Source organism: Pseudonaja textilis, chromosome 7 (assembly GCF_049901715.1).
Source record: "Pseudonaja textilis isolate UNSWEBS1 chromosome 7, rPseTex1.2, whole genome shotgun sequence".
NCBI lineage: Eukaryota > Metazoa > Chordata > Lepidosauria > Squamata > Elapidae > Pseudonaja > Pseudonaja textilis.
Window position 1 is genome coordinate 2,017,213 of NC_141996.1, and position 17,219 is coordinate 2,034,431.

The 17,219-nt window shown below is 47.4% G+C and overlaps 1 protein-coding gene across 3 annotated transcripts in view; it reads left to right on the forward strand.

Annotated features, from left to right (window-relative positions):
- ATG16L2 (autophagy related 16 like 2) overlaps positions 1-17,219 on the forward strand; it is a 36,338-nt gene that overhangs the window by 17,418 nt on the left and 1,701 nt on the right. For all 3 annotated transcript variants that reach the window (XM_087937809.1, XM_087937810.1, XM_087937811.1), the window contains 11 exons: positions 2,142-2,240; positions 3,376-3,438; positions 5,341-5,449; positions 7,008-7,113; positions 7,408-7,478; positions 9,544-9,615; positions 11,909-12,029; positions 12,345-12,450; positions 13,514-13,663; positions 15,160-15,207; positions 17,006-17,107. In XM_087937809.1, the coding sequence (XP_087793935.1) occupies positions 2,142-2,240; positions 3,376-3,438; positions 5,341-5,449; positions 7,008-7,113; positions 7,408-7,478; positions 9,544-9,615; positions 11,909-12,029; positions 12,345-12,450; positions 13,514-13,663; positions 15,160-15,207; positions 17,006-17,107 (1,047 nt within the window). The remainder of the gene's footprint in view (positions 1-2,141; positions 2,241-3,375; positions 3,439-5,340; positions 5,450-7,007; positions 7,114-7,407; positions 7,479-9,543; positions 9,616-11,908; positions 12,030-12,344; positions 12,451-13,513; positions 13,664-15,159; positions 15,208-17,005; positions 17,108-17,219) is intronic.

Here is a 17,219-nt window from a genome sequence, read left to right on the forward strand (position 1 = left end):
AGGCAAATCATGAAACGAACTCCCCCCAGTCGTTAACCAAACCTGTCATGCCCTTGTTGGAGTCTGACTCCGAGGGGGAGTCGAACAGCCGACAGGGAGTGGGAGTCGGGCTCCCGTGGCTGTGGAGGAAACTGGGGAAGGGCACAGGCCGGCTGGGCATTCAGAGAAAGACCCAGGCCCATCTACCCTTCATCCTAGGGCACGCAGAGAGGAACGGAGAAGGGAGCAATATGGCTTATGGGAGAGGAAAAGGCCCTGATCCCCTTCCTGGGCTGCAGCTGGGAAGACTGTTTAAAAGGGGAAACTGCCCATGGCAAAGTTGCTGGAAGCAAAGCGTGCATTATCTTGGTCGAGGCTTATCTGGGTTTTGGCGTCCTCCCAACTGTGGGTGCTGCGTTATGTTGTGGAAATCTGCAATTTATCATCCTGGCCTGCCGTGTTAATGACTTCAGTGTGGTTTGTGTTGTTGTTTTTTTTAATTTCTAATTATCTTTACGGCATTTACTCCCTTCGTAGACTGTTTTTGGAAGAGTTTGATCTCCAGCCAAGGATAATTGGACATTGAGGCCCAAGTTGGAGGCATTAAAGGGAATTTATTCTACTTTGGTGACTTTGTTATTTTTCTGTCACACCCTTTGGGTCATCCAAAACCCATCTTTTGCTAAGAGGAGGGCTTGCTACCGGTTCGCACCAGTTTGGCTGAACCGGATGTTAATTTTACACCTGGTTCGCTGAACCAGTAGCTGCAAGAAATGGGTGGCCCTGCCCACACCGCCCCTCCCAGGGGTCTCCATGCAGCCTGTTTTGGATGCCAGGTAAATGCAGGGCACAACATGGAGGCTCAGAGCGGGCCAAAAATGGGCCACCCAGAAGTTCTGAAAGCCTCCGGAGTCCGGGGAGGGCGAAAACAGCCCCCCCTTCCATGGTGCAGGAGGCCAGCTAGGCCACGCCCACCCAGCAACCGGGCAGAGAACCGGTTGCTACATTTTGGGGGGGAAGCCCACCCTTTGCTAGGACGTGTCCTTTTGCTAGAAACCAGAGGTAAACATTTTAATGGTTTATCTTGATTGGTTTTTGTTGGTTTTAAGTCCCCTAGAGCGACGTATAGGTTTAGCGAATAAAGGATAAAATAAAATAAAATGACGCAAAGTTCAGGAGGAAACGGAACAATCATCTTCGTTTAACAAGCCCGTAATTCCCTTAAGGGTTGGAGTTTGGGTAACTGAATGGAGCCAGCAGAGTGTTTTACTGGCCGGATGCCTTTCCTGTCGCCAGTACAGAGTTTTGTTCAGCAAATATATTCTGTGATAACCCAAAGGGGCGTGGCACAATGGCAACCCAGTCAGATAATCAGGAGGAGTCCCTTTCTAAGCTCCAACTTTGACCCCCAATGTCCTGGTTACCTTCTGGGCTGGAGAAAAACTCTCCCAGGAAGAGCAGAGAACGGACGGCAGAGAATCAAGTCCAAAACAAGGTAAACACAAACAGTAACTTAAAGTCCAAACAAGCCAAACTGAAGTAATTAGTCCGGCAGGGCAGAAGCAAGAATTCCAGCTGTGAAGGCACGGCAATAACTCAACACGGTTGGGAAGACACCAGGAACACAGATAACTAAAGTCAACACAAGATAAACTCACATTTGTTCCCAGTAGCTGCCGCACTCAGCATTCATCTCTTTTAAACTCTCATTCTCAGGTGTGCCTAATGAAGGGAATCAGGGCCCTTTCCTCCCCCGTAAGCCATGCCACCCACATTGCTCCCTTCTCCATTCCTCCCTGCGTGCCCTAGGATGAAGAGGGGGCGGGCCTGGGTCTTCCTCTGAACTCCCTCTCCCTTGTTCTACCTCTCCCCTGCTCTGCCCAGCTGGACTTTGCCCTTCCCCAGTTTCCTCCACAGCCAACGGAGCCATGCTCCCACTCCCTGTCCGCTCTTCGTCTTCCTCCTCGGATTCAGACTCTGACAGGGGCAGGACAGATTCTCCGTGCGCCCAGAGAGAGAAATACCTGCCTCTACCGAGGATCAAACTCACCGCCTCCTGATTGTGAGGCGAGAGCTCCACCTCTAGGCCACCGTAGAGGAAGCTCAGCAATGCTTTCAGTGAAATATTTTTAAATTTCCCTCTGACTGTTCTCCTTTGTTAGAGACTCAGCAAAAGTGAAACCAGCGGAGAAGAAGTCGGCCAGCAGACACGACTCCGAAGAGAAGAAAGGAGGTGAAAAATTGTGGAAAAGACCCTTCAGGTAAGGGGTTACCTTTAGCAGGTCATCTCTCCTGTCTACAGGTGGTCCTTGACTTACAGCCATTCGTTTAGTGACTGTCCACAATTACAATGGCGCTGGAAAAAAAGCGAATTATAGCTATTTCGGGTGTTGTGGTTCGCTGGCAGCCGGTGCAGACGGCAGCGGAATCGGACAGTGGGGAAAAACAGGGACCAGTCAGGGAGTCTGGAGAGGACTCGGATGAGGATCCTGCGTCGGATGCGGAGATGGGGCCAGGACCATCTGGGAGTGGGGTGCGGATGCCGGAGTCTCCGGAATCTGGCAGCAGCGAGGCAGAGGAACAGAGGGAGCCTGTTCCCAGTGCGTGTATGCACAGAGCTGCTAAAAGGCAAGAGCAGTTGAGACAAAAGGGGCGACTCGGGAGGAATGATTGGGAGGTGATTGGCCCTCCCATCAGGGATAAAAGTGAGGCCAAGATGACGAAGCCTTTGCAGGAAGCAAAGTTGTTCGATAGATTCCGATTCTTCCTTAAAGCCTGGTTGGTTTTTTTTTTCTGGTACTTCGGTTGGTTTCTGTTATAATTAATTGGATACTTCTGGTTTTTTTGGGCCACATTCCACAGCAGTGAAAGGTGAGTGCTTATCTTGGGGAACTATTTAAGATTAGCTCTGGCTGGGAATGCAAGGAATTCCCAGCATTGCAATAAAATAGGTTTTGCTTTTAAAACAAGTGTGTGTTTCATTACGTTTGAGGAAGCCTGGGTCAGAATATCGCGGCATCCTTGGGGGAGGGTCACATAATCAAAATTCGGCCTCTTGGCAACCGACTCGGAGTTATGACGGTTTCCAGGGTCACGTGGTCATCGACATTGACGGCCTTCCAACCCACAAAACCGATAAGGGGAAGGAAGCCAGATTCGCTTAAGGAACAGCCGGCTCACTTAACAACTTGCGGGGACCGGCTTAGCAACCATAACGGAAAAGCACGGCTCGCATCACCTTGGGGCCCTTGCCTGGCGGTGCGAGTTCCAGTCCCCGTGGCGGTCGTAAGTGGAGGACTACCTGTAAACATCCCCCCCCCCTCCCTTCCGTTCTTCCTTTGATGACTGGAGCGCATCCGGGCTTTTCCTCTTCCGACGTCCTATTTTCATCTACAGGTCCGCATCGGCCTCCTCGCTCAGCACCACCAAATACAAGGAAGCCGTCAAGGGCTGGTTTGAGTAAGTTGTTGGCGCCGTATCCTTCCGGTTCTTTTGCCAGAACATCTTTTTTTTAAAAAAAAAAAGAAACAAAAACCCAGTGGGTCTATTTCTGAAATCCAGTCGCTCTTTCAATCTGCAATTTTTAAAGTTCCTTCTTTCCCTTTCTTTCTTCTTCCTTCCTGCCTCCCTCCCTCTTTCCCTACTTCCGTCCCTTCCCTTCCTCACCTTCTCCTTCCTTCCTCCCTTTCTTTCCTTCTTCTCTTTCTCTCACCTTCCTACTTTCCCTTTCTCTCTTCTTCCTTCCTCCTTCTCTCCCTCCCTCCTTCCCTTCCCCACCTTCTCCTTCCCTTCTTTCCTTCCTCTCTTTCTCTCACCTTCCTTCCCTTTCTCTCTTCTTCCTTCCTTCTTTCCTTCCTCCTTCTCTCCCTCCTTCCTTCCCTTCCCCACCTTCTCCCTCCCTCCTTTCTTTCCTTCCTCTCTTTCTCTCACCTTCCTACTTTCCCTTTCTCTCTTCTTCCTTCCTCCTTCTCTCCCTCCCTCCTTCCCTTCTTTCCTTCCTCTCTTTCTCCCTCCTTCCTTCCCTTCCCCACCTTCTCCCTCCCTCCCTCCTTTCTTTCCTTCCTCTCTTTCTCTCACCTTCCTACCTACCCTTTCTCTCTTCTTCCTTCCTTCCTCCTTCCCTTCCCCACCTCCCTCCCTTCTTTCCTTCCTCTCTTTCTCTCACCTTCTTTCCTTTTCTCTCTTCTTCCTTCCTTCTTTCCTTACTCCTTCTCTCTCTCCTTCCTTCCCCTCCCACCTTCTCCCTCCCTCCCTCCCTCCTTTCTTTCCTTCCTCTCTTTCTCTCACCTTCAACCACAACAATGCAAAAGTTGTTCAGCTTCAACCACAACAACACAAGAGCACACGATAGATACAAACTCAAGGTTAATCGCACCAAACTTGATTGTAGGAAATACGATTTCAGCAACAGAACGGACAATGTCTGGAATCCTCTACCTGACTCTGTGGTTTCTTCCCCAAAAACTTTAACCTTAGACTGTCTACTATTGACCTCACCCCTTTCCTAAGAGGTCTGTACGGGACGTGCATAAGCGCACCAATGTGCCTACCTTCCCTGTCCCATTGTTTCTTTTTATTTTTCTTACATGTACCCATTTCATGTATTCATAACTATGTATATACTTACACCTATTATCTTGTAAGCAATTGACAAAAATAAATACAAATAAATCCAAATAAACACCTTCCTTCCTTCCCTTTCTCTCTTCTTTCTTCCTTCTCTCCCTCCCTCCTTCCTTCCCTTCCCCACCTCCCTCCCTCCTTTCTTTCCTTCCTCCCTCTCTTTCTCTCACCTTCCTTCCTTCTTCCGTACCTCCCTTCCTCCCTTTCCTTCCCCACTTCCCTTCCTTCCTCCTCCTCTCCTCTTTCTTTCCTTCCTCTCTCTCACCTTCCTTCCCTTTCTCTCTTCTTCCTTCCTTCCTTTCTCTCTCTCTCTCAAACACACTTTCTTTCTTCTTTCTTTCTTTGCTTTTCCCTTTCTCTTTCTTTCCCCTTCCCCCCACAATTTAACTCAATTATCCGTTGACATTTTTTATCTCTCTCTTTTAGGGTTAGGCGCGAACGGGTGTATGAAGCAATTAAAAAGTGTGCATGAATTTGGTGCTGTTGACATGGTTGTGTGGAGGGTGTGAACGAGGAAGCCACAGATTGGTCACCTGTTCGTATGTTGTATGTTTGCTTGCGGCAGGGCCCAGACATGAGTCGGGGGAGGGGGGGAGTTGAGAAGGAAATTGCATCCCTTCTACACGGATACAATCCCAGATAAACGGAGGGCAAGCGAAAGAGACAAAGCGAATCCAGGGGGAAGCAGCGAATGTGCGAGCGCCGTAAGTCAAACTCGGGTTTTTCCGCATTTGCAAGTTCCAGGCTGAAACGTGGGAACTCGGTCAGTGGCGGGTCCGTGGATCAGTACTGCCGCTTGCCTTCCTGTGTGGCCACCTGCCTGCCCTCCAGTGTGGCCGATGAACAGGTAAGCTCGTGCCTTCTGACATCTGTCCGTCAGCCCCCGCGGGTGCTCACCGTTGTGCTAACCTGGTTTAATTTTGGCTATCGCCCGCTCCAAGGCTGAGGAGCGGTGGTGCGAATCAACCCGGTGGTAACAACCGGTCCAGGGAGTGCGCGCCCACAGAATTTAGAAAAGACCATTTTGAACCGTCAACCCATAAAATATTTCTCTGGTCTTTTTTAAAAAATTGCCAACAGAAAGGGAAGCGGTGCAGCAGCTTGCAAAACCGAAAGTAGATTCCACAAATGTTTTCAAAGATAGTCACTGGGTGACCGAAGTTTCTGCCTGGTTAGACAGCATGTAGTTAGTTTGGGAAGGAGAGCTGCCCCCTTAAGGGAATGCTTCATGGGAAATGTAGTTCATGCCTCTTGGGAGGATGTAATTCATGTCACGTGGTCATATCTGCCATCCTGATTGGTCACTGAATTGATCTCTGGTTGGGAAGGGGGAGTTTTGGGGGGCTTTCTTACCTGGACCCCAGCATCGTGCTGGAGTCTTCCTTTGCTATAACGCTATGGGATGAAGGTAACCATCTTTTCACACTATGGAGGCGACTGTTGAGGCAAAGATTGGACATTAGATGAATCTCAACATAATTGTGAGTTATGAGGATGTCTAATATAATCCAATAAAATTAACTTTGCATGGCAGCCTTTGTAGCGTTGGGCTGCTTGTCTCTATTCAGCCAGAAGACGGGAGACTTGAAAGTGGAAAGATGGTTAAGTGAAATGATGGTTACCTTCATCCCATAGCGATATGCCAAAGGAAGACTCCGGTGTGATGCTGGCGTCCAGGTAGGCAGAATTCTAACTGGAGAACATGATAGATGACTCTGAGCTATGGAGGTGTCCCATTGGAGGATATGAATTACAATACACTCAGAAAGTTGGAGGGAAAACCAGGGTCAAGGGTGACAATGAACGATGTATCTCAAGAGTCGGCTACACCCAGGCAGTGCCGGACATGTTAACTCCCAATAAATCATTTTTAAGTTTTGGAAGTTTGGCTCGAGACTCATGATTTAATTGGGGGGTAACTGCCGGAATCCTGACATAATATTTACCTTCTGCTGTAGCCCCGGTGAGTAAGACAGCTAATGCACAGCCAACTGTTCTGCTGTGTGAATCAGCTGTGCTCAAAAACAAGGAATTAAAGCACAGGAAAAGGCTAGTGATGGATGGACGGGGCCAAATCCTCACCAGAACAACCGGTTCGCCTAAACCAGTCCAAACCGGTAGAATCTCACCCCTGCTCAGGAGAGGATAAGCTACTCCTCGGCTTCTACGGCCCCAATTGAGCCCAACTTTCCCACTTAATGAGCATTTCCTCGACTTACGACCACAATGGAGGCCAGCCCTTCATGACTGCTTCTGTTGCTAAGTGAGACGGGTGTCCAACGGCCTCCATTTTGCGAACTTCGTTGGTAAGGGGATCGCAGCAGTCGTTCGATTCCACCTCGACGGCCCAGAGTCAGGTCGACCGCCTTCTTTCGAACCTGTGCCTTATCTGCTCTCTTCCCCAGGAAGGCCACCTCTCGGAGATCCACGCGGTCACCTTCAGTCCAAACTCGGGCCTGCTGGCCACGGGTGGCACGGACAGGCTGATTAAGCTTTGGAGTGTGGCTGGAGGTAAGCGGGTGACCAAAGGCATCAGGTGTCTCTTCGGAACAGCAGGCACCAATTCAGACAACACGGGTCAGGAACAAGCCAACGTAGGCAGAGTGGATGGAAGGGAATATTTGTAGCTCAAGGTTGAATTGTGGGGTCCTTGGTGCTCTCTGAGCTTGGTGGTTTCCTTGCAGACGTTTCATGACCCAGCTAGGCAACATTATCAGTGCTAGAAGGGAGGAGGAGGGGGAGGAGGAGAACTGTGGACACCTCTGAGCTTGGAGCTCCCCTTCTGCCCTGTCTGGTTGTTTTCAGGCTGCCTGGAGAAGAAGGAAACCTTCGACGGGTCCAGTGGCAGCATCACCAGCCTTGCCTTCGACCCCTTGGTGAGCACGCAGTCGGTTGGGTTGGAAAACTGGGCGAAGGAGAAGGAAGCCGGGTGCAGGTGGAGGGAGGATAAAGAGAGAGACAACAAGAGAGGAAGAAAAAAAGAAAGAACAAGACAGAAAGAGAGAGAGGGGGAGGGGAGAGGAAGGAATGAGAGGGAGGGAGGGAGGGAGGGAGGAAGGAAGGAGGAAGGGCAGAAATAAGGAAGGTGGGAGGAAGGGAGGGAAGAAAGGAAGAGAAGAGAAAAAGATAGGAAGGAAGGAAGGAAGGAAGGAAGGAAGGAAGGAAGGAAGGAAGGAAGGAAGGATAGAAGGAGGAAGGGAGGAAATAAGGAAGGTGGGAAGGAGGGAGGGAAGAAAGGAAGAGAAGAGAAAAGGAAGGAAGGAAGGAAGGAAGGAAGGAAGGATAGAAGGAGGAAGGGAGGAAATAAGGAAGGCGGGAGGGAGGGAGGGAAGAAAGGAAAGGAAGAGAAAGAAAGATAGGAAGGAAGGAAGGATAGAAGGAGGAAGGGAGGAAATAAGGAAGGTGGGAGGGAGGGAGGGAAGAAAGGAAGAGAAGAGAAAAAGAGATAGGAAGGAAGGAAGGAAGGAAGGATAGAAGGAGGAAGGGAGGAAATAAGGAAGGTGGGAGGGAGGGAGGGAAGAAAGGAAGGGAAGAGAAAAGAGATAGGAAGGAAGGAAGGAAGGAAGGAAGGAAGTCTTACAGCACAAAGTTTGATCAGTGTGTCCTCACTGGGCAAGCGATCAACATATCCAGCCTCTCAGAATCACTGAACCACAAGATGGGCAGCAAACAAATTTGAGAAATAAAACAAAATTTTAAAAACGCGTTCGGAAGAGTTTTTCCCGTTTGCGTACAGCAGAGGGCAGACAAAACCGCTCATGAAAACTTCAGCCCAGCGCACCTTTCCATCCAATCGACATTTGGGAAACGTAGAACTGCTTTCTGCCCTAGCAAATAATTTGCTTGTATTGCTGGCCCAAAGTCACCCAGCTGGCTTTCAGAGCTAAGGCAGGACTAGAATTCCCAAGTCTCCTGGTGATTGACCCCAAATCCCACCCAGCGGTCGTGCTAGGACCTCGATTTGAAATCTTGGCCTTTGAAGAACCTCAAGCAACCCTGAGAAACGGGCCGCTGGGAGTTTTGAGGTGGTCCTTTGGCTTTCAAAGGAGTAAATCCTTGGAAGGGATAGTTTTCATCCAAGGGCCTTCAAACTTGGAGAGTTTAAGACTGGTGGACTTCAACTCCCAGAACGCCTGAGCTAACATGAGACTTGGAGGAGGAATTCTGGGAGTTGAAGTCCACAAGTCTTAAAGCTGTCAAGTTGGAAGAGCCCCGATCTACAGTGTCTATCTTCTATCTCCATATCTATCTATTCTGTCTGTCTCTATCTATTCCAAGGGTCTTCCATCTTGGCAAGTTTAAGAGTGTGGACTTCAACTCCCAGAATTCCTGAGCTAACATGACTTGGAGGAGGAATTCTGGGAGTGGAAGTCCACAAGTCTTAAAGCTGTCAAGTTGGAAGAGCCCCGATCTACAGTGTCTATCTTCTATCTCCATATCTATCTATTCTGTCTTGTCTGTATCTATTCCAAGGGTCTTCCATCTTGGCAAGTTTAAGAGTGTGGACTTCAACTCCCAGAATTCCTGAGCTAACGTGACTTGGAGGAGGAATTCTGGGAGTGGAAGTCCACAAGTCTTAAAGCTGTCAAGTTGCAAGAGCCCCGATCTACAGTGTCTATCTTCTATCTCCATATCTATCTATTCTGTCTGTCTCTATCTATTCCAAGGGTCTTCCATCTTGGCAAGTTTAAGAGTGTGGACTTCAACTCCCAGAATTCCTGAGCTAATGTGACTTGGAGGAGGAATTCTGGGAGTGGAAGTCCACAAGTCTTAAAGCTGTCAAGTTTGAAGACCCCCCTGGTTTAACGGGACAGAGAAAGAGAGGTGAGGGAGAGCTTTTAAGGAGAACTTCAGTTGCTTCCTGCCCCGTAGCTGCGGGGTTTACGCTCTTCCGCCTCTGACGCGGCTATTTTTGGTCTCCAACCCTCCTTCCTTGTTTAGGGACGTTGCGTCTTAGCCGCCACGTACGACAACGCGGCCCAGTTATGGAAGGTGGGGGACAGCAAGATTAAGGTGAGTCCATCTGGGGTGGGTTATCTGGGTGGGTGGGGTGGGGAGAAAAACCACCACACACACACACACACACACACACACACACACACACACTCCTCCTTGGCTAAAATCTGTTCAGAGGAGGTTGGGTGGCAGAACTTCAAAAGTGGCCAAAGCAGGATCGGAGCAGTTCAGAAGGAGGCAAGAGCTACGTTCAATGGAGATGGGTGGCATTGGCAGAAGCTCTGGGGTTTGATTGTCCTCGTCTTACCCCATTGTCAGCCCCACCGGGTAGACCTGGCCAGGAAAGTCAACTCCAGGAAAGGTCTAATCACTTTTATTGGTTATTGATTGTGTTGACCATAAGAGCAAAGTCAGGGAAGTTTTGGGGTTCCTCTTCCTCCTCTTCTTCTCTTTCTTACTTCTCTTCTTATTCTCATCTTCTTCTCTTTCTCCTCCCGATCTATCTCCCATTCTCCGTGTCTTTCTCCTTTTCTCCTCTTCCTCCACATGTATTCACTTTTCTCTTCTCATCCTCTTCCTTGTCCTCCTCCTCCTTCTCTCTTCCTCCTCTTCTTCTCTTTCTTACTTCTCTTCTTATTCTCATCTTCTTCTCTTTCTCCTCCCGATCTATCTCCCATTCTCCGTGTCTTTCTCCTTTTCTCCTCTTCCTCCACATGTATTCACTTTTCTCTTCTCATCCTCTTCCTTGTCCTCCTCCTCCTTCTCTCTTCCTCCTCTTCTCTTTCTTACTTCTCTTCTTATTCTCATCTTCTTCTCTTTCTCCTCCTCATCTATCTCCCATTCTCCGTGTCTTTCTCCTTTTCTCCTCTTCCTCCTCATGTATTCACTTTTCTTATCCTCTTCCTTGTCCTCCTCCTCCTCATCTCTTCCTCCTCCTCTTCTCTCTTTTTCCTCCTCATCTATCTCCCATCCTCGATCTCTTTCTCTTCTTTCCTTTTTGTGCTCTTCCTCATTTATCTCCTTGTCTCCTTCGCTTCTTCTCTTCTCTTTATCTACTCATCTATCTCCCTCTTCCAATCCATCCATTCATCTATCTATCTATCTATCTATCTATCTATCTATCTATCTATCATCTATCCATCCATTATCTATCCATCCATCTATCCATTATCTCTATCCATCTATCATCCATCCATCCATCTATCTACCTATCTGTCACCTCCTTCTCCTTATTAAATCTTCCGTCCTCTTCTTCTTTCTTTCTCTTCCTGTTCTGCTCCTTCTCCTTCTCCTTCTCTCCAAAAGAAACCCTGGTTTCCCGAGCAACGTCTCTATATGCCAACCATCCAAAACCCTTCAGAAGAGCCTCGGTCTTCCTTGCCCTCTGGGAGACCCACCAGATGCATGAGATGGGGTACAACTCCCTCTTGAGCGATTGACCCATTGCTTTGAAGGTTACTGGGGTTTTAGGTACCCCTATTTGGATTTCTGAACCTTTCTGGATTATTATTATTGGTTAATCTTTGGTGAGAGTCACAACCTTTGGGGCTGGTTGGTAGCTCAACCGCTCGAGTCCTAACCAAGGACCCAGGAACTGTTCAGGTAGCATCAGAGGATAAAAGCTGTTCCAAGTAGGGTGGTTTTTTTGTAGAATCGGGGTATTCAAGTCTGATAAATTCAGGATTTCCAAATAGCGAGGTGGTCCTTTAGGTATTGCTCCAAGGGCTGCAATCACAATTGGGATAACACACGATTCCTTTTTCCAAAGTCGCTCAACTTCAATTTGTAAGTCCCGATGCTTTGTGATTTTTTTTTTCTCGCTGCGTGTCTTCCATTCGTGCATCACCAGGTATTTCAATCTCGGTGAACCAAACCTTTCCCATTTCAACTATTGTTAATGTCAGTTATGGGCCAAATGTTTTAATAATTTTAATCGTATTATTATACACAAAAAACAACAACAGTGTACACAGCAAACGAGATAACCATGCTGGGTTTCGTATCACCAATCACTACTCAAACACTTCTCAAGCATTTAGGACTGCGTGATGTATCAGCGGATTATGCGAGCAGATCCCAGTAAGGTGGCCTTCTGCAGCTGACCAGTGGTGATCTTGTCAGCGCCAATTGTTTTTAAGTGCTTGCCTACGTCTTTAGGCACAGCAGCACCCAGTGTGCCCAGTAACACTGGAACCACCTGCACTGGTTTATGCCAGAGGCTACGCCCACCAGAGATGATGATGATGGTTGTTTATTATTATTATTATTATTATTATTATTATTATTATTATTATTATTATCTCTTCATTTGACATCTGCCATCCATTCCTTCCTGTCTCCGTTGCTATAGGAAATTCTCACCGGACACACTAACAAAGTGACAGCTGCTCAATTCAGGTCTACCTGGCACCAGGCGGTTACCGGTAGCCAAGACCGGACCGTGAAGGAGTGGGACTTGGTCAAAGTGGCATGTAAGTGGTGGCCAACCTTTTGGGGGCGCAGCAGGGTTGGAACCTCCCCCCCACCTGCAATTGAGTTACTCCCAGGGTTGGGCTGCTATCGGTTCACCCTGGTTCAGCCGAACCGGTGGCTGATTTTAATCATTTTTAATTACTGGTTCAGCGAAACGCTAAATTCCACTTTTTCGCCCTCCTGGGGAGGGGGGAAACGTCCCCCCCCAGCCTGCCGTGGTGCAGGAGGCCAACTAGGCCACACCTGCCATGGCCACTCCCACCCAGCTGCCTTCCCCTCCCCCACAAATGATTGACTGCTCCCCACCCCGGCAGGTTCTAGGACCATCCAGGTCTTCTCTTACTGCAACGATGTTGTGTGTTGCAACAACGTCATTGTGAGCGGCCACCACGACAAGATGATCCGTTTCTGGGACAGCAGGTGAGTGCACTCCGGAAGCAGGATGGTACTTGGGCCATAGCAACTCCTGTTGTCCAATGAGGCTCCATTCAAAATCCAGGAAAGAAAACATGCATAAAATATTAGCCACAGATACCCTCCTAACGAGCGACTTCCTTTTTTCACACCCGTCTGCGGGTCGTTGGGGAACTAGAGGCCCAAGAAGATGTTTTCCAGGCCCAGCTGGGAAGGGCGGAAAGTGGAGGGAGGCAGCCCGAGTGGCAAGAGAAGTTTAAAAATAAATCCAGGGGGGGATTTCTGGGAAAGGTTAGAGAGACAGATAGATGGATAGATAGATAGATAGATAGATAGATAGATAGATAGATAGATAGATAGATAGATAATGATATGATATGATATGATATGATATGATATGATATGATATGATATGATATAGATAGATAGCTATGGATGGATGGATGGATAGATAGATAAATAGACAAATAATGATTAGATAGATAGATAGATAATGATTAGATAGATAGATAGATAGATAGATAGATAGATTATGATATATGAGATATGATATGATATGATATGATATGATATGATATGATATGATATATAGATAGAGCTATGGATCGATGGATCGATGGATGGATGGATAGATAAATACATAGATGCATAGATAATGATATATGATAAGATATAGATAGATAGATAGCTATAGATGGATGGATGCATGAATGGATGGATAGATAGATATAGGTATATGTATATATAGATATATAGGGGTGTGTGTGTGTGTGTGTGTGTGTGTGTGTGTGTGTGTGTGTGTATTTCTCCTAGAGATAAGAATTCCAGGCTGGGTCCGGCACAGGAAAAAGAAAGCAACAACAAGAGATAAGCCTCCTCTGACCAACATGATGGAAGCAAAAAGAACAGAGCTAATTACGGATGGGAGGCGGTTGAGAGGGCCTATTACACGTGCAAGGACTAAGTTGATGAATGATACATAAAGGCAGAGATCTCACATCTCTGTATGTGTCTCATACATACATACATACTGAAAAGCAAACCCCTCCCTCTCTGCTTCCTCCCCCAGGGACTCTCGGTGCATACAGGTGGTCCCCGTGGGCGCTAAGGTCACCTCGCTCAGCCTCAGCCCTGACCAGCTGCAACTTCTGAGTTGCTCCCGGGACAACGCGCTCAAGGTCATTGACCTGAGGATGCACACCGTCCAGCAGGTCTTCAGGTGAGGAGGGGACTGCCCCGTCCCAGGCTGCCTGGAGTTTCCTAGACGGTGAGGGGCCCTTGACGATCTCTTAACTGGGTGGTTTTCTTGCAGACATTTTATGGCCCTGCTAGGGAACGTCATCAGTGCTAGAAGGGAGTGGGATTTACGAGGAGGAGGAGGAGGAGGAGGAGGAGGAGGAGGAGGAGGAGGAGGAAGAAGAAGAAGAAGAAGAAGAAGAAGAAGAAGAAGAAGAAGAAGAAGAAGAAGAAGAAGAAGAAGAAGAAGAAGAAGAAGAAGAAGAAGAAGAAGAAGAAGAAGAAGAAGAAGAAGAAGAAGAAGAAGAAGAAGAAGAAGAAGAAGAAGAAGAAAAAAAAACAACTCTGGAGTTCTGGGTGCTCTCTGAGCTCGGTGGTTTGCTTGCAGACATTTTATGGCCCAACTAGGGAACGTCATCAGTGCTAGAAGGGAGAGGAGTTTTCAGAGAGGAGGAGGAATGTGAGGTCCTTGGTGCTGTCTTTGCTGGGTTGTTTTGTTGCAGACATTTCATGACCCAGCTAGGGAACATCATCAGTCCAAGGGGCAAATTCTACACTTCTTTTCACTGATGATGTTACACAGATGGGCCATGAAACGTCTGCAAGAAAACAGTCCAGCTCAGAGGGAAGCAAGAACCCTATAGTCATTCTCCTCCTCCTCTTCCTCCTCCTCCTCCTCCTCCTCTTCCTCCTCCTCCTCCCCCTTCTTCTCCTCCTCCTTCTCACCCCTCCAAACCCCACTCCCTTCTAGCCCTGATGTTATTACCTAGTTGGGTCATGAAACGTCTGCAGAAGAAAACCACCCAGCTCAGAGAGCACCAAGGACCTCACCGTATCAACCCAGAGCTACCAAGATTCTCTTCTGTCTTGATCCTTACTCTTTAATTCCCAGCCTCAGTTTCCCCCGGTCTCGCCATACGGGGTTACGGAGCACCCCCGAGCGGTTCCTCCAACTGTCCTCCCCAGTGGAATTATGGTTTCCCTGGTGAAGCCACCTGGAGTCACCCAGGAGTGAGTTGGCCCCTAACATGTACATTTTCTTCCTAAATCAATCAATCTGGATTTCGAGCCCGTTGGGCCTTTCCGAGGTCGAATTTTAGTTTCAAAACCCACGGATTGGAGAACTCGGGTAGTCCTCAAGCCCAAAATTTCTGTTGCTGAGCAACACCATTGTCAAGTGAATTTAGGCCCCATTTTACGACTTCTCGTCTGCCAAGCGCCTGAATTCTGACCCCGTCTTCACGACCACACTGCCGCAGTCATAAGGTGTGAAAAATGGCCTCAAGTCACTTTTATTTTTCAGTGCCCTTCTCACTTCAAACGGTCACTAAACGAATGATTGTTAAATCAAGGTATTTTGCAAAAAAAAACCCACCCCTTCTGGCCCCAGATTCACACGCGCGCACACACACACACACACACCCAAAAAAGGGCAAATCTCACTATAATCTTCTTTATTTTATTTATTTTGGGGAAAAGAGCGGATGGATTCAAATGTGGCTCTGATGCGACGAAAGCGGTGTTCAGGTGAGTCTCTGCCAATCCAGGGATGGCGCACAATCTTCGATACGCGATGGGTTTGTTCTGACCGAGGCTTCCTGAGACGCTAACAAAACACACGTTAGTCCCCAAATCCTTTGGTTTCATTTCAACGGCTGCGAATTAATCGTCATTCACATAGCCTATAATGAGTCTCAAAAGAGTTTGTCAATAGTCCCACGGAAGTCTGCCAAAATCCTTCGGGATAAGCCTGATAAAGATAAGCTTTATATTTCTTGAAATGCTACCAGTGACTAAATGTCCAGTTAGTTAGACAAGGCCACTTATTATTAAGTTTTTACCCTTTTAAAAACAAATCACAAATACAATTTTTGCGGTAAGTTGTGGTATCGACTTTTCCATTTTCATTTACACATACACACACATTCATAATTTACATTTTGCATTATCTTTTATCCCTGTTATCTAACCCAAACATACCGTTTTTCCCAGACCATATAATATTCTTTTTCTTCCTTCTCCTGCAACGCCATTGTAAGTTTATTCATTTCTGCACAATCCATAATTTTATTTACAATCATATTATCTGTGGGACTACTCTCTGATTTCCAATTTTGGGCCTACGTTATTCTAGCTGCTGTTAATATATGTATTATGATATATCCAATGTCTTTCTTATATTCACCTCTGATTATCCCCAATAAGAACATTTCAGGCCTAAGTTCTATTTTTGAACCAATTATTTCTTGCAACCAGATCCTTAGTTTATTCCAAAATTTCTTTGCTTTAGAACAGGACCACCATACATGAAAGAAGGTACCTAGTTTCTTTTTGAATTTCCAACAAACCAGGTCCAAGTCTGGGTAAATTTTTGGGCAATCTCCAACAATAGAACATTTTGTAGACATTTTCTTTGTACGTGGCTGCCGTTGTTAATTTATAGGTTTTTCGTCCAAAGTTTTTCCCAATCTTCCTATTGTATATTATATCCAAAGTTTTTCATCCAAGCAATCATTGTTTGTTTCGCTACCTCCTCTTTTCTGTCAAATTTTAAAAGGTAGCGGTACATTTTAATTATACAAGGCCAAATGGAGCATAAAGTCAGTACAGAGCTTCAGGTTTCAAACCGACCAGTACGAACAAAGTTGCTTCCTGCAAAGGCTCCTGTCCTCCTTTATCCCTGATAGGAGGGGCCAATCACCTCCAAACCTTCCTCCCGAGTCGCCCCTTTTGTCTTAACTGTTCTTCCCTTCTGACAGCTCTGCGCATACGCGCACTGGGAACAGGCTCCCGCTGTTCCTCTGCCTCGCTGCTGTCAGATTCTGAAGGCTCCGGAGTTGGCACATAACTTCCAAATGGCCCTGGCCCCCATCTCTGTGTCGGATGCAGATCCCTCGTCCGAGCCCTCCCCAGACTCCAGGACTGGCCATGTTCCCCCGTACTGTCCAACTCCGCTGCCATCTCCGCAGGCCGCCGCCGGATCACAACAGGGTTTGGGGCCAGTGAAGTCTCTTCCTTTAGGGCCTGTTTTAACCCCGCCATGGTTTTCATCCCTTCAGCCACTGTTTTCCCACTTAGGGGAGGTGTTGTGTAACTCACCTGTTTACAGGTGTGAATGTTTGCTCTGCAATTGAGATACAACATGAAGAACGAAGGAGAAATGTTTTAAATAAATAAGATACATTACGTTTTCGATCTTAATAACATATACCTTTTTTAACCTAGTTGACCTGGTATTATACCTTGATAAAAAAAATAATAATTCAATAATCCTCTTTCCCGATTGCTTGATGTCGTTTTTATCCGGCATTTCGGAACCCGGCAGCCCGGATAAGAGCTACGCCTTGGCTGGATCTTCAAACGGCACCCTTTTCCTCTGGGACATAACAACGGGGAAATTGGAGAAGAGCTTGGCGGGAATCCACCGGTGAGGAATTTTTCCCCCCCTTCCCTCAGCAGGGTCCATTTGAAACGAAGCTGTCAAAGTGGCGAGTTCAAATCTCGTTCCCAGCAGGTCAAAAATATATAGAATACCCCGT